The sequence below is a fragment of the Nelumbo nucifera genome, chromosome 3, assembly GCF_055504915.1.
Source record: "Nelumbo nucifera cultivar China Antique chromosome 3, China Antique-T2T, whole genome shotgun sequence".
Lineage (NCBI taxonomy): Eukaryota > Viridiplantae > Streptophyta > Magnoliopsida > Proteales > Nelumbonaceae > Nelumbo > Nelumbo nucifera.
In genome coordinates, this window is record NC_142651.1 from 23,757,266 (window position 1) to 23,785,014 (window position 27,749).

At 38.6% G+C, this 27,749-nt stretch overlaps 1 protein-coding gene across 1 annotated transcript; it reads left to right on the top strand.

Moving 5' to 3' along the window:
* The first annotated feature begins 202 nt into the window (after nucleotides 1-202).
* Nucleotides 203-27,312, top strand: AMSH1 (associated molecule with the SH3 domain of STAM 1). Its single transcript, XM_010266018.3, has 14 exons — nucleotides 203-578; nucleotides 13,735-13,799; nucleotides 13,988-14,063; nucleotides 14,152-14,334; nucleotides 14,529-14,623; nucleotides 21,777-21,882; nucleotides 21,961-22,007; nucleotides 22,264-22,594; nucleotides 22,807-22,896; nucleotides 22,979-23,041; nucleotides 23,126-23,200; nucleotides 26,559-26,621; nucleotides 26,740-26,792; nucleotides 26,885-27,312. Exons 1-14 carry the CDS (start codon nucleotides 465-467, stop codon nucleotides 27,057-27,059), a joined length of 1,536 nt encoding a protein of 511 aa, XP_010264320.1. The 5' UTR covers nucleotides 203-464; the 3' UTR covers nucleotides 27,060-27,312.
* Nucleotides 27,313-27,749: the final 437 nt, after the last annotated feature.

The window sequence follows — 27,749 nt, forward strand, 5'->3', positions numbered from 1 at the left end:
GTGACTAGCAAATTCGATTTCAATCGTTGGAGCCGAGACTTGGGATCAAAAACTCTCTTCTCACCAGAAGCAATTCGGGTCTACGTTTTGCAATCTACAAGACCACAACCGTGGACAACTGCCGGGCCGACATTTATTCCCGGGTTTGGGTCTCAACGCAGGCCCGGTTAATAAAACCATCATTCGTCATCGACTCGACTTCGCAGACAATCCGTTCGGCCAGGTGAAATCCGAACTTGACATTCCCGACCCGTGATGCAATTGGTCACTGCGCCACGCCTAATTGACTGAAATGACATCTCCATGTCTCCCGCTGCATGTTCCGCGTACTCCTGCCATTAACGAAACTCCCTAGAGGTTTGGATTCTGTAAATTAGGTTAGGGTTTATGCAGTATTCAAGCTAAGAGTTATGGTGACCGATTGTTTCTGAGAAAGAAGGAAAGACAGACAAGTGCAAAGAAAGATGAGATCCTCGTCGGGAGGATTCAGCATCGCTGCCAGTACGCAGACGCTTGATGTCGATAATCGAATTTCTCTTCGTTATTACTATCGGATCGCTGATAATCTCCTCAGACAGGTCTGGTCTTTCTCGATCGCCTTTCTTTTTCTCCATAATTTGAACGTCGCGATGTTGCTTACTTCAGTTGTGGTGTTTTATTCTTGGTACTTCGATTCGATTTTGTTTTCTGCTCTTTTCATTTTGATTTTAATTTTACCTAAGCTATGAATATGGATCTGTTTACATATATAATTATTGAGATTGTTTGTTATATGAGGGAGGCGAATCTAAAATGACATTCAAAGAGCTCATTTATGTTTGGCACAGCTGTGCCGTCAAATTCTGTGGCTGTGTTCCTTGTTCAGGAAATTGAGTCTGTGTATGGCTGAAAACCCTACCTCAATAGTAATATAGGAAGGTGTACCAGTGAATTGTAGGTAAGATGTCTATCAGTTAATCACTCATGATCCAATTAATCGGTGAACTACTTACGGAAGCCTCAGCTGGATGCTTTGTGATGTGTACCAGTGAACTGTAGGTAGGATTCCTAATTAGATGCAAGGGTTTTTATGTGTTAAGCATCACTTGCAGTGATTGGCTACACCTTGGCTTTATCACATTCAAAATCAACACAGGCACCAGATACCTTTTTCTTTGTGGTTGAGGCTTGGCAGATATTTAATGAATGTTAATCTTAATTCAGGGTTATAACAGTGGTCATTTTACCATGATAACTATCCCATGGCACCACTGCTGCTAATTTGGACAACTTTGTGCCTAAAAGAACCGCAATTCTTGGATTACATGCATAATATGAGAAAGCAGAATTTGGAGATAGGAGTAGAAGGGAAACAGTTAGAGACTGAAGATATTGCTTTTTATAAATACAAGGAAAGGTGGATGACATGGTTATGTTTGTTCGACCTTGCTTACCAATTAAATTCAAAGGAAAGTATAATAATGCATTTGAAAGACCAGAGATCAAGAAAGAAGATACCTTAGAATAAGCATGGTGGTGATGAGGATGTTGAGATGGCTTAAGCAGAAAGAGTAGGAGATAGGGGGTTGCACTCCACCTTCTTGGATGCACGAACAGATATCTTTTACTATGCAAAGACCCCTTAAGGTCAAGGTATCCACTTGGTCTTTTTTCTGCTGTTTAGCATGCAAGGACCAGTTCCTGTGCATATGGATGTAATATTTTCTACATGGTTAAGGATTGGATATTTAGAAGAGGGAAAAAAGCCAAAAATTCTTGGGAACCATGAAGGATAAGTGAAAACTATTTTTTCAGGTCCAGTTGGATAAAAGAACTCAATAGAGGAGGAGCTATTGGCAGTATTCAAGGCTTAAAGATGGGGTGGTAACTGGAATACAAGGACATTATTGTGAAAGGTGACTCAAGGACAATACATGGTTTGCTGAAACAAAACTAATATGTTCCATTGAAACACAGAAGTGTGGTATGCAGTTATCTTGGGGAGCCACAGGTATGGCTGGTGAATGATGTAATGTAGAGATGAATTTATTAAAGGGTTAGGCAGGAGAGAAAATGTAAAGAATATGATGATGGGTTGGGTTTGCACTGTATATATTTCGTTTTTCCACATTAACAAAATTGATGGTAAATTAATGATCAGGAAAAAGGTCAACGTTCCTTGGAGTATCATTCCATCTGAAGTTTGTTGGGTGCATTTTGAAAGAAAGAAACAGGTGTATCTTTGATGGTAAAAAGTAAAAAGTATCATTCCATCTGAAGTTTGTGAGTGATATATGCTCTGTTGTTATATTGGTCTCTTGTGCATACTGAATTTGGAGATGTGCGGAGAGAAGATTTAGGGCAACATTTTTGGTCTATGTAGTGGTGATGCTTGATGTGGCTTGGTTTGTTTGGTATTAAGGAACTTATTTATTTATTTTTACTTTAGGTTGGTGAAATCACCTTTTTTGTAATAAAATGAAATATATTATAATAAAAGAGAGAGAAAATACAAGGATGGTGACCGGAAGTCACCTGAGAGAGGAAATTAAAAAAAAAAACCCTGCACCCACCACATCCTGACACTCCAGAACCTCAATAACGCTACTACAACTGAGAAAAAACACACCCTGCATCAGTTGACTTAGAAAATCAGATAACAAACTCCTTACCCTACCATACCATTTAAGACTTTACAACTTTTGAGAAGAGGTGAAGTATGAATTTCATTAAGAAAAACCCTATACAACTAGAGGTGTAAATCAAGCCATGCTGATTTGGGCTGGCCTGGCACGGCCCAACACAATCGTACGGGCCTGTCGAGCCTGGGGTTTCAGGTCCATGGGTCGGCACAACACGACACGACTATGCATACCGTGACGCTTGTGGCCTGCATGTTGGCATGGCCCAACATGCGACACAACCCATATATATATATATATAGGTTTGGGGAGAACTGGCTTGGGTTTTTTGTAAGGTGAATTATGAAGTTTGGGGAGAACTAGATAACTGGAGAGAAGAGGAGATAGATGGAGATAATCAGAGAAGAGGAGATAACCGGAACCATTCTGCCATGAAATATCCCATCAACATATGATGAGGAATGTAATATGTTTTACATTACATTAGCTACTTGAAGTAATGCAATTGAGTGAAAAAAGAGATTAGAGGTTTTACATGCTTGAAAATGTTTTATATGTTTGATTTTATTTTTAAATTCTCATTTGAATATGCTTTACATCTTATGCTTATGTATTTTAATTTCAGATAATAGGTTTTTTAAAACATTTATTTTAAAATTTAAGTTTATATTTTTTTATTAATATTATGTTTAATATTTTTTTTTTATCAAAAAGGCGTGCGCCTCGCCTTGTGCCTTGCGCCTCAGGCGCAAATTGACCTTTGCGCCTTTTTTGTTGCGCTTTTAAAACATTGATCCGGAGCTTGAGTCTGATATTGATCGATTGGCCTTCCCTTGCTCCTTTGGTGCCCAAGTGTGACCAAAGCCATAGGAGATGTGTGTGGAGGCTTTGTATAGACTGATGATTCTCCTTCGGAACTATCTATATGTGTATGGATCAGAATGAAGGTTCAAAGGGGAGAGTCCATCCCAGAAAAAAGGTGGAGATAGCCGCTGGGGAAGTTTTGTTCTTTGTCTATATTTGGCCTGAGATTTTGCCGTCTATTCGTAGATGGAAGCGGGGAGACCCGGAGAATGAAAATTCCCAAAAGGAGAGAAGGGTGGATTCAAAGCTCTCAAAAACTCTTGTTCTAGAAGATGTTGGTGAGAACCTCCTGCCCAAAAATCAGCTTAGTACTGCTCAGCCCTGTTACCGGTCGCCGTTGACCTCTCAGGCGTATGACGGAAGTGAGGAAGTTGATAGAACCAACAATAATCCGAGCCATCCGATCTTGGAAGTTTAGGAGGGTCAGAATGCCCCCTTAAGGATCAATCCCAAGGGAGGCGTTCAAATTTTAAACCTTGGGAAGTTTGGGAGTCGAAGAGTTAAAAACATTGATAAAACAATGTTTGGTGGAGATGCATGTGGCACCCATGGAGGAAACCTCACTGAAGAGTTGCAGGGAGACTTAACAGATGCCAGATCTCAAGCTTCGCTCAGACCAGGAGAATCTATTAGGGGCTCAAAAGTCCACACTGAACCAATCCAATCTGGAAAGGCTTTCTTCACAGGTGGTTAGAAGTGGACAAGGGTCAAAAGCAACTAGTGAACCCAGGGTCCTTGCAGAAATGAACCCTTTAGTCCAATCCAAAGGGGGCCAGCTTGGTCCAGCCAGCCTTTAAAGAAAATTAGGACTGTTGGCAATGAGCATGTTCGTAGATAGGTCACTTTGCCGGTAGATTCGGGAGATCGATCCTGCGCACAGACAACACCTCTTTAGTCTCCTAGTCCTTTTTGTTCGACAGTGTCACCGGCCATGGAGGCTACAAGGTTGCAGGTGCAACACCTTTCTTTGGTGCGGGTGGAAGAGAACCTGATTGAAGCTACTACTATTGCTGTGGTGGGAACTGATGAACAGTTCGAAGACGGGAGAGGATCTTCATCAGTCCAACTCACAGGAAGGAGGGGGGAGAAAATTGGATTTGCGAGAGCCAATTGGAGGTCCAGTTCATTCAAGAAATAGCAAAGGCAAGGTACCCAGTTCGACAATCTAGGGAGGTAAGTCCTCCAATATTTCCGCCTCCTCTTCTTGGGTCTCTTTGAAACTTTTGGGTTTGGGAAAATTCTTAGGAGTTTTGATGAAGGGGATGGAGGATGAAACAATTAAGTTTCTGGAGGGGGTCGAACAAAGAGTCCTTATGGAGAGAGGGAAACTTGCAGCAAAGAAAGGAGGAACAAATTCGAAGAGGAGCAAAGAGATGATGAGACTTACTTGGGGCCTAAATGATAAGGCAAGTAGTAGTGAGGGGATGTCGAGGGGAGCCAAGAAAATCTGATTTTGAGGGTTGCTTCTGATCTGTTTTTTGCAGTATTCTCATGGCTTTAAAAATATTATCTTGGAATGTAAGAGATTTGGGTTCGGGTAGAAGAAGATTGGTAGTGTGTGATTCTCTGAAGAGATCTAATTCGAAGATTGTTTTGCTTCAAGAAACTAAACTGGAATGCTTGGGTGCTGCCATTGTTAGGAGTATTTGGGGTGAGGGGCAGGTTAGATGGAAATCAAAATCTGCAATGGGCAGTGCAGGGGGTTTGTTGAGTCTTTGGGATCCTTCTTTCTGCTGCTTAACCTCTTACCATATTGGAAATTTCTCAATTTCTTTAGTGCTGAAATTCTCAGATGGGAATATCTGCCAAGTAACAAATGTTTTTGGTCCTACAGATCTGAATCCTCGGGATGATTTTTGGGAGGAATTGGTAGAGGTGAGGGGCACCTTGACTTATCCCTGGGTCATTAGAGGTGATTTCGATGTTACCTTGTCTGTTGAAGAAAAGAATACCTGAGGTAGAAGAACAAGAGCGATGTTTCAGTTTGCTGATTTTATTAACAGATTTGAGTTGATGGACATTCCTCTTCAGGGCAGTCGATTTACCTGGACCAATAATTAAGACAATCCCACTCTGGTGAGACTAACTAGATAGGTTTTTGGTCTCTTCAAACTGGGAGGAGGTTTTTCCTGATTTTAGGCAGATTGCCCTCCCTAGGCCAGTCTCAGATCATATCCCAATTCAGCTTGTTTGTGGCAATTGAGAAAAAATCAGAACTCCATTCAAGCTTGAAAATGCCTGGTTTGAAGATGAAAAGCTTATTCCCTTGTTGAAGACTGTATGAAGAGACCTTCAGGTGGAGGGCACTAGCTCCTTTATTTTGGCAAAAAAACTAGGTGCAATTAAAGAGAGATTAAAAATTTGGAAGTTGAGAACAACTTGAGTTTAGAAACAGAAAAGAGAGCTTTATTGAGCATCATTGAGGAAATTGATTTAGCAGAAGAGGTAGGTTCCTTATCAGAAGACTTGAGGTTGAAGAGATCCCAGGCAAAAATTAATTTTGATAAATTGACTGTCAAGGAAGAAATCAAGTGGAGGCAAAGAGCTAAGGTGGCTTGGTTGAAGGAGGGGGACAAAAACACTCTTTTTTTTTTCATAAAATGGCAAATGCCAGAGCTAGAGTTTCCTTAATCAGCAAGCTGGAGTGGGAAGGAAGAACTGGGGAATCAGCTGCAGAAATGAAGGTGGTGGCAACTACTTTCTATAAAAATTTTTATAAAGAAAATTGGACTCTTAGACCTTTCCCCAAGAACCTTCCTTTCAAGCAGTTGAGTGAAGATCAGAAATCTTTCCTTGAGAGACCCTTTACGGAGGAGGAAATCAAGGCTGCCATTAACAAGTTGGAAGATGATAAATTCCTAGGGCCGGATGGTCTCACCAATCTCTTTTATGTAAAATGCTAGGATATAGTGAAACAATATTTGATGAATGTCTTCCAGGCGTTTTATGTAAATGCTTCTTTGCAAAGAAGTCTAAATACTACCTTTATCACTCTCATTCCAAAAATTGAAGGGGCTGTAAATATCGAAGATTTCAGGCCAATCAATCGCTTCCACAGTTTTTACAAAATCTTGGCTAAAGTTCTAGCCGAGAGAATGAAAGGGGTCTTAGGTAGTGTAATTTCAAACAATCAAAGTGCTTTCGTCTCAGGAAGGTAGATGCTTGACTCAGTACTTATTGCTAATTCATTCATGAAGAAGAGAGCTCACTGGCTTGGTTTGTAAATTAGACATTGAAAAGGCCTATGACCATGTCAATTGGAGATGTGTTGATTTTGTGTTGCAGTAGTTGAATTTTGGGCAGAAATGGAGGAATTGGATCAAAGTGTGTATAACCTCTCCTAAATTCTCAATGTTGATAAATGGTCAATCAGTGGGGCTTTTTGACAGTTCAGGGGGTTTTAGATAGGGTGATCCCCTCTCCCCCTTGCTCTTTATTTGTGTTATGGAAATTCTCTCTTTTTTGCAAGAAGGTAGCTGATTCTGGTTGTTGGGAAGGATTTGCAATATCCCTTGAGGGGGAAAAGGTTAATATTCTCCAATTTGCAGATGATACATTATGCTTTGTGGATGCTTCCTCTGTTCAGTTGGATCTAGTCCTTGGGATCTTAACTTGGTTTGAGGTGTCTTGGCAATAAATCTGATTGAAATATGAGGAAGTAAAGAAGAGAAGGGAAGAAGAGAGAAGAGAAGAAGAAAGAAAGGAAGAAGAAAAGGTTTGGAGCAATGGAATAGTGCTGGCGGTGCCAACTTCTATTATATTATATAGGGCGGCAGAAATAAGAAGGGAAAAGACTCTTGTGCCCCTATTGTAAGTGAAGTACTATAACAGAAAATAAAAAAAAGGCTTTAACTAGCCAAACAGACCCTAACACAAATAACTAAATTATTTAAACACTCCCCCTCAAGTTGGAACATAAATGTCAATCATGCCCAACTTGTCACACAAATCATTGTGCCGCACATGATGAAGATATCTGCAAGTTGTTCTTCTGAGTTGACATATGGAGTACACACTTCTCTCCATTTACAAGTTTATCTCTAATAAAATGCTTGTCCACTTCAATGTGTTTCGTCCTATCATGCAGGACTGGATTAGTAGGAATATTGATGGCCGCTTTATTGTCATAGTAGAGTGACATAGGGTTGCTCACTGCAAAACCCAGTTCACCTAACAAATTTCTTATCCACATGATTTCAGCAACCCCATGAGACATCGCTCTATATTCTGCTTCAGCACTAGATCTAGCCACCACACTTTGTTTTTTACTTCTCCATGTGACCAGGTTTCCTCCTACAAAGGCACAATACCCACTGGTAGACTTTTGGTCATCAACTATTCCTGCCCAATCAGCATCAATATATACTTCCACCTTTAAGTGTCCATGTTTCTGGAACAACAAACCAGCTCTGGGAAACTTCTTGAGGTATCTAAGGATCCTCTCTACAGCTTCAAAGTGAGTTGTCCTAGGATTGTGCATGAACTGACTAAGGACACCCACTGCATAAGCAATATCAGGCCTGGTCATAAAAAAATACAAGAGTCTCCCTACGAGTCTCTGGAACTTCACATCTTTTAAAAACTCTCCTTGACTGTCTCCCAGCTGATGATTAGATTCAATTGGTGAGTCAATTGGTTTTACCCCCAACTTGCCTGTATCTTCTAGTAGATCTAGTACATATTTCCGTTGGGAAATAAAGATGTCCTTGTGAGAGCAGGCAACTTCAATTCCAAGGAAATAACGTAAGAGCCCTAGATCTTTCACCTCAAATTGAGTGGCTAAGAATTTTTTTAGTCTTCGTATTTCAGCCTCCCAATCTCCTGTGATCACTATTGCCATCCACATACACAATTAGAGTTGCAATTTTCCCTTCACCTTTTTTCACAAATAGAGTGTGATTTGACTGGCATTGTTTGAACCCCATTTGTTGAACTGCTAAGTGGAACTTACTAAACCAAGCCCGAGGTGATTGTTTCAACCCATATAAAGATTTTTTAACCTGCACACTTTTTGTTCACTGCCTTTGGGTCATGTACACTTTCTCTTCCAAGTCACCATTCAAGAAAGCATTTTTGATGTCCAATTGGTGAAGTTCTCGATCAAGATTTGCTGCCAATGAAAGAAGAATCCTAATAGAGTTCATCTTGGCTACTGGAGCAAAAGTCTCTGCATAATCCACTCCATATACCTGTGTAAAACCTCTTGCTACCGGTCTAGCCTTGTACCTTTCAACAGTTTCATCAGCCTACCACTTGCAATCCACTGGTTCCTTCCCTTCAGGAAGATCCACCAACTCCCAAGTGCGATTTTTGTGTAATGCATCAATTTCTTCCTGTATTGCATCTGTCCATTCAGGTTTAGATAAAACTTCTGCCACATTCTTAGGAACGGGGACACTGCCCACAGAAGAGAGGAATGCACGGAATGAAGGTGAAATGTGATCATAGGACACAAAATTAGAGATATGATGATTAGTGGTACAAAATCTAACACCCTTTCTCTTAGCAATAGGAACATCAAGATCATTAATGACAGGGGAGTTAACATTAAGAGGAACAGGCATATCAATAGGAGCAAGTGTACCTAGCTGATGAGAAGGATCTGCCTCTGGCGAATCCGATGATGTTGGTTGCATAGTGTCAGGTTCCACGGCTCTTGAACTCTACTGACTTTTATGGCAACGATGAAAGACACGGAATGGAGGAGGATCGGGTAAAGGAGGTAGTTGAGTTTGAGCTGCCTGTTTCTCCTCAACCCTACTCTCCCCCTGAGGAGAAATCGAAAAGAAAGGTTGATTCTCAAAGAAGGATACATCAATGGAGACATAGTACTTGCGAGAGGTAGGATCATAGCAACGATACTCCTTTTGAGATAAAGGGTAACTAAGGAAAACACTAGGAATAGCCCGAGGATCAAGCTTACCTCGAGTAGGGGACAAGTTATGGACAAAGCAACGACACCCAAAAACACGCATCGGAATGGTGGACAGCGGAGTTGTAGGAAATAGAAGCTGATGTGGGGCCTTATACTCTAGTAACCGAGATGGCATACGGTTGATGTATGTAGCACACAAAACTGCATCCATCCAAAAACGTTTTGGCACAGTCATATGAATTAATAAGCCACGAGCTACTTCGAGAAGTGATGGTTCTTTCGTTCAGCAATACCGTTTTGTTGGGGTGTCCTAGCACAAGAGCTTCGTTGAAGTGACCTACTCAAAGCAAAAAACTTCGTGAGATCATTATGGAAGTATTCCTTCGCATTGTTCGACTGGAAGATATGGATTTCAGTTTGGAACTGAGTGAACATCATGCGTTGAAAGTCTTTCACAATTTTTGGCACTTCATCTCTAGATCGCGTAGGGTAAACCCAAGTGTATCTAGAGTAATCATCAATCAAGGTAATGAAGTACTTATATCCAGCCTTAGTAGGTAGAGTAACTGGGCCCCAAACATCAGAATAAACAATATGAAATGGAAATTTAGATCTTTTATTTCTCAAAGGAAAAGAACTTCTACAATGTTTACTCAATTGACATGTCTGACACTGTAACTGACTCACTGACAATGACTCAAACAACTTTGGGAACATAACTTTTAATGACTCAAAAGAAAGATGACCAAAACGACTGTGCCATAAATAAGCTTGACTCTCACTGGACAAACTCATGGATTCTATAGCCACAAGACCAACTTTATTCTCCAACATGTAGAGACCATCCACCATGCTTTCTCTACCAATCGTCTTCCCCGAGGCCAAATCCTGAAACACACATGAAGATGGAAAGTAAGTGACTGAACAGTTCAAGGAGTGAGTTATACTACTAATGGACAACAAATTTATAGGTAATTTCGGAACATGTAATACATTAGAAAGGGTAAGGCCGAGTGGGAGAGGTATGGTACCTTGGCCAGTTATGGTAGAGAAAGAACCATCAACTAGTCTCACCTTATCTCTCCTAGAGAGAAGGTTATATGTCTGAAATAAATTTGACTTACCGGTCATGTGGTTTGAGGCTACAGAGTCAATAACCCAAGGAGAATCAGTGGTATGAGATGACACATGGAAGGCAGTGGTAGCGTTACCTGATGTAGATGCGAAAGAGGTAAAGGGAGTAGGATCAGAATCCATCTGGCGGAGAGTCCTACCATACAATTCCAAATGGTCACGAAAGGAGTTGATAATTTCTTCCTTGGGGTCAGAACTGGGATGCCTCTCCCGAGTTACCAATGGATTAGTCTCTGGAGATTCCATATTAGTTGAGTTATACTTTTTCTGATTCTGCTAACTTGGTTTCTTGCCCTGATCAGGTGTTGACTTCTTACCCAAATCCTATGTCCATTTAGGTTTTCCATGGAGATCCCAACATGTATCTCTGGTGTGTCTTGTCTTCTAGCAGTGAGTGCACCAAAGTTTACTCTTATCATCTGTTCTCTTATGAGAGTCAGCTTTCTTAAAAGCACCTCCGACATTTGTATCTGAATTTCCCTGGACAGTTAGGGCAACTGACTCCCCCTCTACACAATTCATCACACTTCTTCTACTCTCTTCTGACTGCACTAAGGCATACAACTTTTGAACTGATGGCAAGTCTTTACTACCCAAGATCTGCACCCTGATGGACTCATATGAAGGACTCAACCCTAGGAGGAAGGCAAAGACCCGTTGCTGAGATACAAGTGACTTATACGCCTTTGCATCTTCATCACACTTCCAATTCACATTCTGGTAGTGATCAAGTTCTTTCCATATCGATGCCAAATCAGAATAGTACATCGAGAGACTCCTCTCCCTCTGCTTGCAAGTAGAGAATTCATCTTGCACTTGGTATATCTTGGCATAGTGTCTCTGCTCTGAATAGGTGGACTTTGCTTGTTCCCATATCTCACAAGTAGTTTCAGCCCACATAAAAGTCTTCCTTTCCTGTGGCAGCATGGAAACCAAGAGCCATGGCATCACCATATATTATTCTCTTGGTTCCACCTATCATATTCAGCACTTTCGTTCTTCGGTTCCTTCACTCTCCCATTGATGTATCCTATTTTCCCCCTAGCAGTGATGTAGAGTTTTATTCCCCTAGACCACTCAAGGTAGTTCAGACCATCAAAGGGAATAACAGCCATGGGGAAATTCATATCCATTCCCCCACTCACTCCATTGTGGCTCCCTGAAATCTCTGAAGTAGCAGAATTCTCAGACGACATGGTAAACACAAAGTTTTTTTTATTTAAACTCTCAACTTAGGATCCCTCCTTATATCGACATAAGCTCCACACACAACAATTCAGTTCTGGACTTAATCTGAGCACAAAAAACAGCACCAATTTCCAAAGAAGAAATATGACGAGACTGATTTTTAGATCTGCATGAAGAACAGTCCCAACCTACTGGTTTTCCAATAAGTTCCACCACAACATTAATCAATAAGATAGATCCTAACACACATGAAATCAGACTAATGAGCAGAGAGCAGGTCATCTGTGACCTACAATCACCTTTTCACAGGTATGGGATCACACGATCCAACAAACAGGTCATCGGGCGCTTCAGAATAAAGCATGCTCGTTCCTCTTCTTCTCCATCTCCGGTTGCCGAAAAACGCGTAGGCGAGCCAGGATTAGCTTGGGTTTTCATACAGGGAGTCTGCTTCTAGGGAGACTTGTCCACGCCTTCCAACATTAGGGATTTTGAAGTATCCGAGTTCACTTTCCCCTGCAACTGAGAAATTTCAACCCCCCTTTCTCCCCCTTTCCATCTACTCACCGTTGGTAAGATCTCAGGCCAGATTTGAATTGAGAACAGGGACTCACCAGCCGCCACCTCCACCCTATTCGGAATATCTTCACCTCTACAGACCTTCATTCTAACCCATTCGCAAGTAGTGACTTCAGAAGGGGAATCATCAGTTTCAATGAAGCCCCCACACACATCTCCAATGGCTTTAATCACACTTGGGCACCAGAGGAGAAGTGGGAGAACAAAGACCCTAATCCAAATGGAGTCTGAACAGTCCGTCTTAGCTTCAACTTCCGGGTAGAAGCACCCCGCACTTGCACCCCACCAACCCAGAAGAAGAGGATTTCTGTCCATTTGCCACGGCCCCTGGCGCAAGATCCATTCAGCTTCAGCTCTCGAAGGACAGATGAACAAGAATAAGTCATCTGCCATCTTCTTCACCCCAACTCCCCACACCCCCCTCCACGTTCTAGTCGCCCATGATTCCACCTCTCTAGCTTCCACTCCCATTTGAATTTCCCCACCAAACACTTCCACAGGAAGTCCCTCCTCGCTTCTACTGCTTGACTTTCTGTGATCACCATCACCTATTTTCCCACTTTCTCACCTCCGAAGTGCAAAAATCCGGCCAAGCACCAGCCACCGCCACCTTACTGACACTGTTAGATACATTAGATCTGGTCCTCGCATCAACCCCCCCTTTCCGAGACCAATTTCTTGCTTCCCATCTCCATTTCCCACCCGGTGGGAACCTGGAATAAGATCTACGATACACCGCACTGATTTTATGCCTTTAAGATTTTCCTACCATTGTCGAAGACTGACCATCTACATTTTCTTTTGCTTCAGTTGGACTTCTCACAATGTCTTTAGGTACAATAGATGATCCTAGGGTATGTATTGGGACTTGGTTGAAAGATGGATGATGAATGTTTGTATAGGTTTACTGCTTTCATTCATCAATAAGGGAATTGGAGCATTTTTATTTTATAGCTGATAAAAAATAAATTTTTTATTTTATAATAGAAGGAAATAGAAAGACTATCTTTTGAAGATAAGACACATGCAGGGTTGTCTGCTGCTTGAAATTGTTGATCCAATATCTTAAAAGTTAGAAGCTCAACCAAGGCACAAGGGTTCCTAGACCCTGTGGTTCAAGGAGCATGGCAAGGTGAACATCTGAACACCGTGAGATACCACTTTGGAAAAAAAGTCAGAAAAAAATAGTATATGCAAACCTAAATTGTAGTGGAATGGCTGAAGAACAATAACCACATCTCTTGACAATATCTATAGGCACATTATGAGGGAAGTGTGAGTGACTTACCGTGCTGAATATGAAACTATTTTCATTCCAAATGGCTTGTAAATCTCAACCTTAAATTGCTATCACTATGCTTTTATGTTCCTTTATTTTACTAATATGATTAAGGGCCAATCTTCTAACTTGTTTCAATTTCCTTGTTCTGCTGTGGCCTTTCAGTTGCTAATATCCATGCTTGATATATGCAGGCTGACATCTTTCGAGAAGAGAAGAATATTATAGATCTGTATGTTATGCTTCTAAGATTTTCAAGGTTAGAAAAAAGAAATAGACATCATATATATATTTTTTTCTCTTTTCACTAGATTTATGATTTCTGATAGACCTGTTAAGCTTACAATCTTCTAAAATTTGAGATGGGATGAACAGACCTAATAGTTGGGTCATTTAACATTCTACCAATCCAATCTAGTCATCCTAACATCTTTTTATTTGCTCCAGTTTGATCACTGAAACTATACCACGCCATAAAGATTTTAAGGTGTCTCTACAAAATGAAAGGCTTTATTTTAAGAAGGTAATCCTTCCATCTTTATTGCTTCTATATTAGAAAAAAATTCTTGCTTGTCCGATTGGTTTTTTATTTCAGATAATTCTTCATGCAGAAATTAATGAATGCTTTGAGTGAACTGGAGGCATTGAAGCCAGTGGTTCAACAGAAGATTGAAGAATTGAACAGAAATCATATGAATCAAGTGGATAGGTTTGACCACAATGATATTTCTGATTCTTCAGTTGAATGGCCTCCTGTTAGGAAGAAAATTCCAACAAATTATGGAACCAGAAAGGTATAAGTAGAGCTTCGTTGTTCCATTCGGAGCTTTTTATTTTGTTTTAAATTTTTAGCTCTTTTAAGAATTTTGACCACAAGAGACCCAATATTTAACACCAAAGATAGTTCATGATTGCACTTTGTAGTTATGGTCATGATTATCCTATTCTATTTTGAATTTCTTTACAATGTTCTTTGTTCATTTGTCAGACACAAGGACTGGTTGGACAAGATTTCACATATCAGGCTTCAAGGACTCATCAATTTTCACATGGAAGGCCAGTGGATGATCAATTCCGCAAATTGTAAGTGTTCCATTTTACTAGCTAAGAGAATTCAGGTTAATCATTGCCCTACAAAAATATACCACAGATACACACAGAAATAGTTCTCAAGGCATCTCATAGGCAACAAGGTGCCCTTGGGGAACCTAGTCTGAGCTCTTTCATTTATATCAAAAAGATGCCTGTCTAGGTGACTAGGCACCTGCCTAGGTGATAAAAATCACAAGACGGTGCTTTATTATAATATTATTACTATGGCTGCATGTTATTAGTATTTGGTACGTCGTGTCATATATTATATATTACTTATTCTTTGTTTTAGTATATACTATTGAAATGTAAAAGATCCAAGGGTTTTAAGAAGAGAAAAATAAAGAATCAAATGATAAAAGGTCATTCTTTTTGTTTTACATTAAATAGAACACATTGACAATCATATCAAAGGTCCTATAAAGAAGAATGAGATCTGATGGGTAAGGTTATCTACCAAAGCCAAGGGGCTTTTGTTAATGGAAGGCAAGTTCTGGATGGGATATTGATGACTAATGAATTAATTGACTCTCAGTTAAGAAGTGGTGGTGAGGAGGTTCTATGCAAAGTAGATATGGAAAAGGCTTTTGATATTGTCAACTGGGAATTTCTTAGCTACATCGTTAAAAGATTGAATTTTGGGAGTAGATGGAAGAATTGGATGATGGTTTGTATGTCCACCCCCTCCTTCATTCTCATTAATGGATCCCCTTGTTGGAGGTTCAAAAGCTCTGAAGGCTTCCATCAAGGTGATCCACTACCCCTCGTTTTGTTCATTTGTGTGGTTCAAGTGATGAGTAAGATGATTACGGTAGAGCTATGGAAATTGGATGACGGTTTGTATGTCTACCCCCTCCTTTATTCTCATTAATGGGTCCCCTTGTTGGAGGTTCAAAAGCTCTAAAGGCCTCTGTCAAGGTGATCTGCTATCCCCCGTTATGTTCATTTGTGTGGTTGAGGCGTTGAGTAAGATGATGACTGCTAGAGCTATGGAAATTGGTGTTTTAAAAGGTTTTCGTGTGGGGGAAGACGTTGGGGAGATACCTTTACTGCAGTTCACAGATGATACGTGTTTTTTATGTCATGTATCTCTTGAGAATATTAAGGTTCTGAAATCAGTTCTCATTTGATTCAAAGTGTTTTCAGGTTTGAAGGTTAATATTTATAAAAGTGAGCTATTTTCTGTTGGGCAGGTTGCTAATATTGATGCTTTGGCTGATTCCTTGGGTTGTAGTGTGGGGACACTCCCTACGAAATACTTGGGTCTGCTGATTGGTTCTAATTGCAGATCGAGTATCATTTGGGATCCATTGCTTGACATATTTGAGAGAAAACTAGCCTCATGGAAAACGAGGTATCTTTCCAAAGGGGGAAAACTAGTTCTTATTAAAAGTACCCTAGCAGCCCTGCCTACTTATACCTCTATTTTTTCCCTATTCCTTCATGCACTGCCCATCCATTGGAGAAGAAGATGAGAGATTTCCTTTGGGAGGGGGGGGGGGTGTGGAAAGAGGACTTTAAGTTTCACTTGGTAGTTGGTATACTGGGATTTGGTTTGCAGATTAGTACAGAAGGAGGTTTGGAAATCGGAAATTAAAGTTCATCTCGCACTTCTTGGAAAATGATGCTGGCGATTTAGTGTGGAATCACCGAATCAGGTAGCTTGTGGAGAAAAGTAATCAAAGCTAAATTTGGTTCTATGGACATGGACTGGGAAGCGGAAAAAATATACAATCTTATGGCACCTCGGTTTGGAAAGGTATCAAGAAGGTGAAAATTGGAGATGGTAGTAGATCTAAATTCTGGATGGATAAGTGGTGTGGGCTGCAACCATTGATGGAGACTTGCTTGGCTTTATATCTGGCTGCACATTGGTTAGGGACTGTTACTCTATCTCAAATGGAGTTGTTAATTGGCTTCTGACCTTAAGAAGAAACCTGAAATACTGGGAGTTGGATCAACTGTTGGAATTGCTCCAATTAATTCAGTTTCACTCTCCTCAAACAGGGCGCCTAAGACTCTAGATGGTGATTTGGTGAGAATAGTGGTCAGTTTTTGGTAAAGCTCATTTACAGATCTCTGATTGGGGAACTTTCAAATGATTTTCCTGCTATCAGTATTTAGCATAATCCTTCTCTTTCAAAGGTTAAAGTTTTGGCCAGCTGCCTCGGAGAAATGCTTAACTTGTGACAAACTACTAAGAAGGGGGATGGTACTGGATCAGGCAGGTTGCTCTTTCTGTTCTACTGAGTTGGAAACAGCAAATGCAAACCATTTCTTCTTGCAGTATCTGTTTGAAATATGGTGTGGAGTGTGGTCCTTGAATATTTTGGTTGAGTGGGTTGCTTTCCTTTTTCTATTTTCTCCTCACTTGAAAGTTGGCATTTGAGAGGTCTGAGCAAGAGAGGTAAAGTCCTATGGGGACTGATTCCCTTAGCTGTTTTCTGGTGCATATGGAGAGAAAGGAATGCCTGTTTGTAAATATGGTTGGAACAATCTCAAAGGAATGTTTTGCTCTTGGGTGTCAACTCATAAGGAATTCAGGGGGCTAGATTACAACAGATTTTTTGACAAGGACAACTTCTTGTTAATATTTTGCTAACAAGCTGTATAGTTCTATCCTCAAATGGATATATAGCTCTATACTCAGATGGATGTACACGGCTCACAGTATTTTGATATTAATACAACACCTTACTTTCTCAAAAAAGGTATAAAATTATAGCCTTCTTTGGATGCTAATTTGACATGAGATTACTCTATTAAATATGTATTTTGTTATGTTGTGTTTGAAATATTGAGAGTTGAGACTGATAGATGTAAAATGCTGGTCTTTTCAATATGATGACTTGCCATGTTTTGAGAGATAACTTAATGTTATTATTAAAGAGCTTCACTGTTTTTTTTTTTTTTTCAATTCATGTGTATTCTAATTGGTATATAAAACTATGGAACCAACCTAGGATTCAGTTTTTGTTTTGTGAAATTCTATTGCCCAGGTTGTCATTTAGAATCACCCATGTGCCTTAACAACTATATAAAGGCTGCCCTTATAATACCAACTCAAATCATAGTTTCCTCCTTTAGTGGGGAAACATAATTTTATTCTTTATTAATTCATAGTTTATTAATAAATGACAGTCGAACAACTCAAATCACCCATGCTAGACAGACACAGATTTTGGTTTTTGATCAATAACTAAAGATTCATTAAAATAGAATATTATTACAAAGGAGAGGAGCTAAGGTTTCTTAACTCACCAAGACAGTCAAACATACACCCAAAAACAAAAATACAGTTATAACTGAGCCCAAAACACAGAAATCCTATTCACCCCTTGCCTCGCTAAGCCATCTACAAATGAATTTGCACTTCTCTTTACCCATTTGCACCGAACTTCCATGTCCCTGGTAAGCCATTTAAATTTCCTCTTCTCATTGCTGTAGTTCGAAAGCCTAGAGGTGTCTTCATTTAACCAATTCACTACAGTCTCAGTCTCCTTCTATGATCAGTTTATTGACATTCAGATCTTTAGCCCTTTGTACCCCTTCCAGAGCTGCTAGTATTTCTGCCCTCAGGGAGTCTCCCACTCCAATAGGGCCAGAGTACAAAGCTTTTTTTTTTTTTGATAAATAAATGAACTTTTATTAAGCCAGAGTTCAAAGCTATTATAAATCCTTTTTCATCCCTTAGTACTCCCCCAATTCTGGAGGGACCTGGATTGCCCATACTGCTGCCATCAAAGTTCAGTTTGATAAAACCAAGAGGTGGAGGGTTTCGATGGGAGACCATCCTAATTGAAGCTGAATTTGCAATTTCCTTCCACTTTCTTAGCAAATCATCCACTGAGAAATCTGCAAATATGTCCAGAGTCTACAGTCTCAGTCTCCTTCTATGATCAGTTTATTGACATTCAGATCTTTAGCCCTTTGTACCCCTTCCAGAGCTGCTAGTATTTCTGCCCTCAGGGAGTCTCCCACTCCAATAGGGCCAGAGTACAAAGCTTTTTTTTTTTTTTTGATAAATAAATGAACTTTTATTAAGCCAGAGTTCAAAGCTATTATAAATCCTTTTTCATCCCTTAGTACTCCCCCAATTCTAGTGGGACCTGGATTGCCCATACTGCTGCCATCAAAGTTCAGTTTGATAAAACCAAGAGGTGGAGGGTTCCAATGGGAGACCATCCTAATTGAAGCTGAATTTGCAATTTCCTTCCACTTTCTTAGCAAATCATCCACTGAGAAATCTGCAAATATATCCAGAGTTTTCAGCCATTGAATTACCCTTACGTGAATCACCTGTGTAATTGCTTCCCTGCTTCTTTCCTTTTCTGAGAAATCCTTGAGTTTCTTTCCTCCCAAATAGTCTAACATATGGCTGCCCTAACACATCTCCACATAATCCTTGCCCTTTTTGTTGGCCAGTCGGAGGGAAGGAAAGTAAACAAGCTTTGCACATTCATTGGAGGATTCCATCTGCACCCAAATAAAGAAACACACCAGTCTCAAATATATTTTGCAAATTGATAGGCGATTAGTAAGTGAACACTAGACTCACCATCAGCTTTACAGAGAACACACCAGTGAGGAGATAAACATCTATTGGGCTTCTTTTTTTGAAGCAAATCACCTATGTTTTTTCTTTCTAGAAAGGTTTCCCAACAGAAACTCCCAACCTTTGCAGGAATGGGTTCACACCACACCTCTTTGATAGGGAAAGACAAACCAAAAGGAACACTTGATTGTGCTAGGGCTTTAAAAAAGGAAGAACAGTAAAGGAACTCGAAGGAGAGAGGGTCCAAATTCTACTATCTACCTTTGCTGGTTCCAGAAAACCCCCTCAAGGATGGATAACAGAGACAAGGTACTCTCCATTTCAGAGTCCCTAATATCTCTTCTCAAATCCAAGTTCCAACCAAAGCCAGAAGTCGAATTAGAAGGTACAAGGAAAGAGGATACTGGTCAGATTACTAATGGGTATCTCCCCCTCTCCCAAGGCCCTTTACAATATCACCTCAAATAAGAGTTTTTCCCCTTTTTGCAGGGAAAACATAATCCTATTCTTATTACTTCATACTTTATGAATAAATTACAAGTGATCAGGTGTTTATGCATATGAGCATTATTTAGTGCTTTCCTGACTTATTTTTCCCCACTTTTTTGTCATTTTCATATTGAATGTGGACAAAGATGGACTTCTTTTTTTATCAATAACAGTATTTCATTGGAATTAATTAGGAGGTATTACAATCAAATAGAGGGAGGTAGATTCATTGGACAAAGATGGACTTTAGCTACTAATTTTCTCTACCTTCTAGTTTTTACTTGAGATTATCACAATATCAAATAGGGCATGCTTGTTTTTTGGGAAAAATCCTGGGGGAAAGTGGTTCCCGTTGACCAACTTTACGTGTTCACTTTTCGGTAAGTTGTGGGCCCCACAGTAAAGTGCTTTTCCCTAGGTACTAATCCGGGTAAGTGATATCCATCTCTCAAAACATCCGGGTAAGTGGGTAACCTCCCCACCTAGTGGGAAATTTGACAAAACATAATGGAACAAATTTGTCTGTTCTAATATTGAGTTTTTATGGGTAAAAGGTCATTGCGAACTTACCTGGGAACCGAAAGAACATGGGAAGTGCTACCTGGGTAAGTTCACTTACCCAGGTAAATGACTGGATAGAAAAGAACGGGGCTATAAGGAAAAGTAAAGTTAAGAATTGGTTTAACCACTAATAATTTAAGTGCTGATATTCCAAAAAAGGACATTGGTCAAAGTAGTAGGAAATGATTCAAGTGCTAATAATTTAACAATGGATATGGCACTAATAGAACAGAATGGCGAAACATGGTAGCTGACCCCATATAGTTGGGAGATACGATTAAAGTCAGGAATTAGTTTTAAAAATATGGGGGAAAAAGCAAAAAAGAAAAAGTTGTGTAACCTATTTCATCTATATCCTATGACAAAAAAGAAAAGAAAAGAAAAAAAAATTGGGTTACATTTGCTTGGTTCTACTTGACATGGGTTGGTGAGAACCTGTATCCTTGTTTGATATGGTCATCCATATCAGAATGCTCATATAATATATGCCGAGGGAATTTCTGGAAAACATGTTTTAAGTTGGAAGAAAATGTCTACCAATCAAAATTTGGAGGAAAAACACCAGAGATACTAAAACATTATTAAGCATTAATTATAATGATGGCGCCCTGTACCCAAAAACTAAAAGTTAATCTGCAGTAAGTCTCAAACATCGACTTCTTTTATGTCAATTATCAACATGACCTCATATAATATGTATTAACAAACATAAGGGATTCAATGGTGATACTATTGCATTTAGTCATTGGTAAAGTCGTCTTATTGACTAAACAACAGGAAACTGCTTATATGCTGGAATCAAGTTTAGTTTAAAAAAAGATGCAGGAAGGGAAAAAAATAGAGCAAAGTAGACTCGTACCATGAAGTGGAGTAGGTTCTTTAAGATCAAGTGTGATTCTGTATGTGTGTGTGTGTGTATCTACTAGCATAATAACTTACTTTCTTTAAGCTGAATAAAAAAATATTAGAGTTTTATCATGAACTTTAAAGTGACTGAGCAGTGTTGCATGGATCTCCTAAATGGATGATGCATCTATGTCAGACATGCGTTAGGCTCCGATGCTCCATTGACTCTTGAGGGACATTTCTATTGGACATTTTTCTTCATCTATTGCTCATTTTAACACACATGAACAGTTTATGTGCACATTGAAAGCCATTTTTCCTACAAAATGTTATTAAGTAACAAAAATAATTCTTTAAAAACTTTTTCTATTAGTTTGTAATGTTAAAATTCAACAAAATATGCAGAATTTTAATAGTTTATACTTGTTTGTAGACATATCTTGAGTCCTTGTTTTTCTGTCTTGCCAAGCCAGACTCCCAGACACATTGGATTCTGATTTTGTGTCTATGTCCATGCAACACTTTATGAGCCTGTTTCTTAGATAAAAAAAACTTGATTACAAAAATTGTTGAAGTTAATTTTTCACAAGTAACTTTTTTGCTTTGCATTACAATGGAGGAATGGGTTGTCTTTAGGGTTTTCTTTTTCACTATCTTTTTTTAATCCCTAGTTTACTTGGCTGATTCTTGTAGGTCTTTAAGTTTTCCACGTCCGAAGGAGGAGACACTATCAAGGCATTCTTTTCTAGGTCCAAATGGGCTTCGTGGCCAGTGGCAGCCACCTAGTAGCGTTCGAGGGGTATTAGTTTTAATTAGTTTGTTTCTTTAATTCAATGTTCAAGGTACCATGTTGCTAACTTTCAACATGCGTTTGTAGGTTCAATATCCAAGCAATTTAGACTTGACTCCAATTGAAATCCCAAGGTTAGACTTAGTAATATCTATAAGTACTTAATATTCTATCTTCCTACATCTCAGTTTGACTCATTCAAAGTGCTAATCAATAAGAATTAACATTAGACATACATATTCTAAGCTTATTATATTTGTTGTATTGTACTACTGCGGAATTTATTTTATATTAGTTGTCTTTCCATTCTATTTCTTATGGTGTATCATTAACATCTTGGAGTTTTTGTTATGGATCCATGTTATTCCTGATGTTTTAATTGGGAAACAGCCTGCAGCATCCAGTGGAAGGTGGACCTATGGAACAAAAGAACAGTGATGATTCATCACTTGAAAGTTCCACTCTTGAATCAGTCCTTTCACTGAGTGGTGATAATCAGTTGCTTCACAATGAGGAACCTTGTTCGATGATTTCTTTGGATAAAGTGGAAGTTCCAGTTAATACAGATGTTGTCAGGCAACCTTCTCCTCCACCTATTCTTGCACAAGTACAAGATTTGATCCCTGTCACGTCTCCTCAAGTTACTGAGTCAGGACATGGGGTGGAGAACTCATTGAAAGATGATCTAGCTTGCCCCAAAGCTCCCCTTCAATTGCACATTGTGAGATTCTTAGTGATCCACCCCCTCTTTATTGAAGAGTTTTCCTACTTCAAACTTCTGTTGAATATTTTTCCTGCATAATTTATTTCTAGGCATAAGCTCTTTTGGTGATTAGTTTTTCTGATGTTGCTTCAATATGTTACAGTTGAGTATCCTGATGATAGAGGTAACAGATGGTTGTATATGCTATTAACTTCTGTTTCTCCTGGCAGTCAACTGCAATGATGGAAAACTTCATGAGATTAGCCAAGTCAAATACCAAAAAGAACTTAGAAACGTGTGGTGTTCTTGCAGGTTCACTTGTAAGTTCTATATTTATTTATTTATTTTGCATTGTTGAATTTGCTCAGATGGAGCCCTGTTTGACATCAATATCTCTTGCAGAAAAACAGAAAATTCTATGTGACTGCTCTCATAATCCCAAAGCAGGAGTCAACATCAGATTCGGTAATATTTTGTTATTATATGTTTCTTTAGACCACTCCATGCTTAAATTGAATTATGCTCTGTTAAAACATGCTTTCTGTTCAGTGTCAGACCACAAATGAAGAAGAGATATTTGATGTTCAGGACAAGCAGTCCCTGTTTCCTTTGGGTTGGATTCATGTGAGTATCTTATGGCTATTAAAATCCTTGACCTTATTATTGTTAGGTTAGAAAGGAAATAAAATTCAGTGCAATTGAATCCAAGATCATACTTTAATTGTTTAAAACGATAATGTCTTGTAGCTTCTTTTTCATCTGATAATAAATCTAATCAGTCATTATGGTCTTGCAGTGACATTTTCTTGAGGATTGATAGAATACTCAATACTGTTATGATGTACTAGTAACTTGGAAAATAAATCATCATCAAGGCATTTCATCAACATTACTCTAGTCATTTCTTGGCCATGGCACATAATTATCGCCATTTAGTTTGACATAGGCCATCTGTACTGTAAAGAGAATCTAAATTCATATTTCATAACCAATCCAGGCTTGATTTCTCCACTGTTTGATGCTATTATATCAACTGAAATATGATCTCAGATATGATAATATATGCTATTATCATATTTCATATGATAAAATGGAGACTACCTCTAGGATCCACTAGGACAACTACCTTACTATGAGTATCAAAAATATGAAAAGTAACCTAACATGTGGAGCAATGAGTTCATATAATCATGACACTTTCTTGTGGCCTCTAAAAAACCAATACATGCTATAAGTCAAAGGATAAACCAAATCATCTAGTGAGTGCATGCTTGGGTGATTTGGTTTTCATGAGTTCACATAGTTGCAACAATTTCTTGCGACCATCCGATAAAACACAAACATGCTGAAAAAAAAAACCAAATAACCCAGCGAAGGTATGTCTGCTATTGTTACACAAAATGATACAGGAACACTGCGCTTTCATATAAAATAGAGACTACCTCTATGATATACTACCTAACAATGACAATCACGTAATACCAAGGTAGCTTAACATGTAGTGTGATGCCTAGGCGCTAAGGTGCTCATGGAGGGTGGCTTCACTTAGTTGCCAAGATACATGATGTGATACTTTTGGATATTTTTATATTCTTAACTTTATGAGATCATAATAATAAAATAGACATTGTTAAACTAAATTATTCGGTTTGAGTTAAAATACTAGTTTCTTTTTATTATTTTCTCATTTGTTAGGGTTCGATCAAGATGTATACTGTCTTGAACCCATGAAGGTTTCAAAACCTGAACTAATAAGCAAGGAAGAACTCAACATTTTGTCCAAACAACACATATTGATTGGACAAAAATAGAGGCTCAGCCCCTTTATTTTTTGAAATTTCTTTTCTTTCTTCCATTTTTTTTAGGAATATGTTGATTTTCCATGTTTTAAATGAAGATTATACATTTTTTTATTCATTCTTTCTATTCTAAAAAGAGATATTTGTAGTTATATTTCCTGCCCTTTATTGTTTTTTTCCTCAATTTAATCTTTATAATATTGGTCAAACTTTCATTTATTGAAATAAAAATAAAAAAAAGTGTGCATTTTATTGCTAAGTAATATGAACATGGAGGGGAACTGGAATGACTACAAGAGTGGTTCATGGGAGGGGAATTTAGGGAAACTACTACGCTAAGAGAAATAAGATATATAAATTTGTCAGTGTTTGTATATTTACACATGAATTCATTTATGCATGTGTTTTTTATTTTGTATATTTTGGTAATATGTGTATATGCAAGTAGCCAAGTATTAATAGTGAGTATGCATTTGTATGTATTTGCCTGTTCACCTATACATGTGTGTCTGTGTGAGGGAGGGAGGGAATGTTATTTAACTAAGAGCTCGCCCTTCTCCAATAGCCAGGGGTTATCTTCCTCTTTCTTCATTAGTAAGGCTCTTCTTTATGTTAATAATTAAAAAACTATCTACTTTTTACAGGTTTAGTATGACTTGTATTGGGAGCTTTTATTTATTTATTCATTCATGTACCAAGTGAATCTTCTGGTGTTTATTGCTACTCTGAGTGACTGCAATAATAGGACTTTCAACTACTGCGAAAATGTTGTATTCTTCCAATTCAGCTTTCCTTTGGTACTTCTTAGGCAGTCCCATAATAATAGATGACTGAATATTCTCTGCCTTATAAACCCAAATGGATAGTTTTGGACACTTGGATGCCTTGGAGTTCTTGTCATTTAAAAAATTTGCTCCAAAAATGACAAAGTAGAAAGGTTGTTGATGTTTGATTTTGAAAAATATGATTTCAATTTTGATGAGGTAATAACGGGAAAGGTAGGTCAGTCTTCAAAACCCATAGACTTGAACCATTGTAAACCTGAAAATATCTATCACAATCAACACCTGTTAAGAAACAACTTGAACACTTAATTTCTGGGTAATAAACAACTTGAACACTGATGGTTGCAATATGCCAATCAAATCCAATTTACCTCACACCTAATATCAACAAATAGTGTTCGGACAATTACAATAGTGAGTTTCTATTTTCTAAGTGGACTATGCTGCATATTATGCTACATTTTCCGAAAAAGTAACAATCTAGTAAGTCAACCATTTCTATTATTTGCTTTTCTGAGTTCTAAGCTTAGATAGAGGGAAAACGAAACTTATAAGGGAGATTTTGTCTATTGTAAGATGAATTAATTGGATCCACATCTTTACATGCTTTTGCAGTTACACATAGATTCTTTTAGAAGGATAAAGTTTCCAGTACTCCATGAATTATTTAGGTGATGCTTTGTATGGTTTTCCTATTTCTTCTTGCTTATTTGACATACATTAGATATAAAATGCATAATGAATTTAATCTTTTCTTATAGACTGTCTCTTGGTAATAATAGCAAACTTTTTGATTTAGTTACACAAACTCCTATAATTGTACAATGATTGAATTCAAAAGAAATGGAATTTTTTGTTGTAAATTCCAATTTTGGAGATGTGACCATATCCATGTTTTTCATATTGTGGAGTCAAGAATCACAGGCATGCATTGGATTTTGACTCCTTTGCCAGTGGTAGCTTGTCTTACAACTATAGCCCCAAACCTGGATAAAGTAGGGTTATATCAGCCTATCAGGTTGACAGTCATGAAAGCCTTAGCCAATCCAATCTTAATGCAAACATTGAATCATTTTAACACCCAAATAGTTGGACTAAGACAGAGTGGAGTGGAGAGTTGCAAAATAAAGGTAGAGAAATAAATCCATATTAAAAGTAATGAGTGTGCAAACGGCTTTGTTTAACTTTACCTATGAAAAAAAGGTGGCTTTATGTTCCTTCAAGTTTCTTGTTGCTCCCCACTCGTGCCTTAAGGACCTTTACGATTTCTGGTGCATCTGCAGTGTTGTTTGATCCTACTCATGTTTCTACTATTTCATGACATTGACTTTCTTATTTTTCAATTTATAACCGTCATCCTAAATGATCAAATATTTTTATTTTCTTATCAATGACCAGACACATCCTACACAGTCTTGTTTTATGTCATCAATTGACCTTCACACTCATTACTCGTATCAGGTGAACACCTCTTCCTGTTCCCCAACAAGGACATTGATTTTAATGCATTCGAATATTTACCTAACTGTGTTTCGTAATTACTATAAGTTTCCTTGCTTTTCCTTCTTACACTTTACAGATTATGTTACCAGAAGCTATTGCAATTGTCATGGCTCCGAGAGATGGTTCAAGGCAAGAATGATTTACCTGTTGTTTAATAAAAGGAATATGTTGTCTGTCTGTAATTTTGACTCTTTTAACTGCTAGTTTCATAACACGTGCAGAACTCATGGTATCTTCCGGCTGACAACCCCGGGTGGCATGTCAGTCATAAGACAATGCCAACAGCGTGGCTTCCATCCACATGAGCAGCCTCCAGATGGTGGGCCCATTTATGAGCATTGTACAGACGTATATATGAACCCCAATCTTAAGTTTGACGTCATTGATCTCCGGTAATCACAATTCCAACATGTGTACAAGTAGTGATCCACCCACCATTTTAAATTTAACTGTTCATGTTTTTGTTGAGTTTCCTATTAATCAGCCATTGGACATGAGCAGACTAGCTGTATTGTCCATGTATCTTTAAGAATTTGTTAGCTATATCTGCAACTGTCCAATATTGCACACCACAGTTTCTTTCAAAGGATTCACCACAAGCCAATTCATAAGAGCAATTTGATTCATGGTCCTTTTCTTTGGTATTTAATTCCTGGTCCTTTCTCATTCGCCTTGCTTATCCTTTTCTATATTATATCGACACTCGTGTACAATATGCATTACTCTGTCCTTTATCAGTTATGTAGACTGTAGTGTAATTTCTCATTCAAGTTCATTAGCGAGCAAGATCTTTGTATGAGACCTGGATCTTATGAACCCATTTTTCATTTTCCTTTTCCTATCGACTGACTCCAACTATCAAATGGTGGACCACTATGCTTGAGGAGACTAGCAATCGGTAAATTGAGCAGTAAGATGTGACAGGTTGCTAACTTTTTTGGGTTATGGGCCTTACGGCATGTTCAAGAGATGGCCTACAACTTTGAATTGTCAGTGCATGCCATATCGTGAGGGACATCACTCAATTTCTTTTTACTGAGTTGTGTATGTAATTGTTCCCCAGAAAAACATGGCGGGTAAAATTGT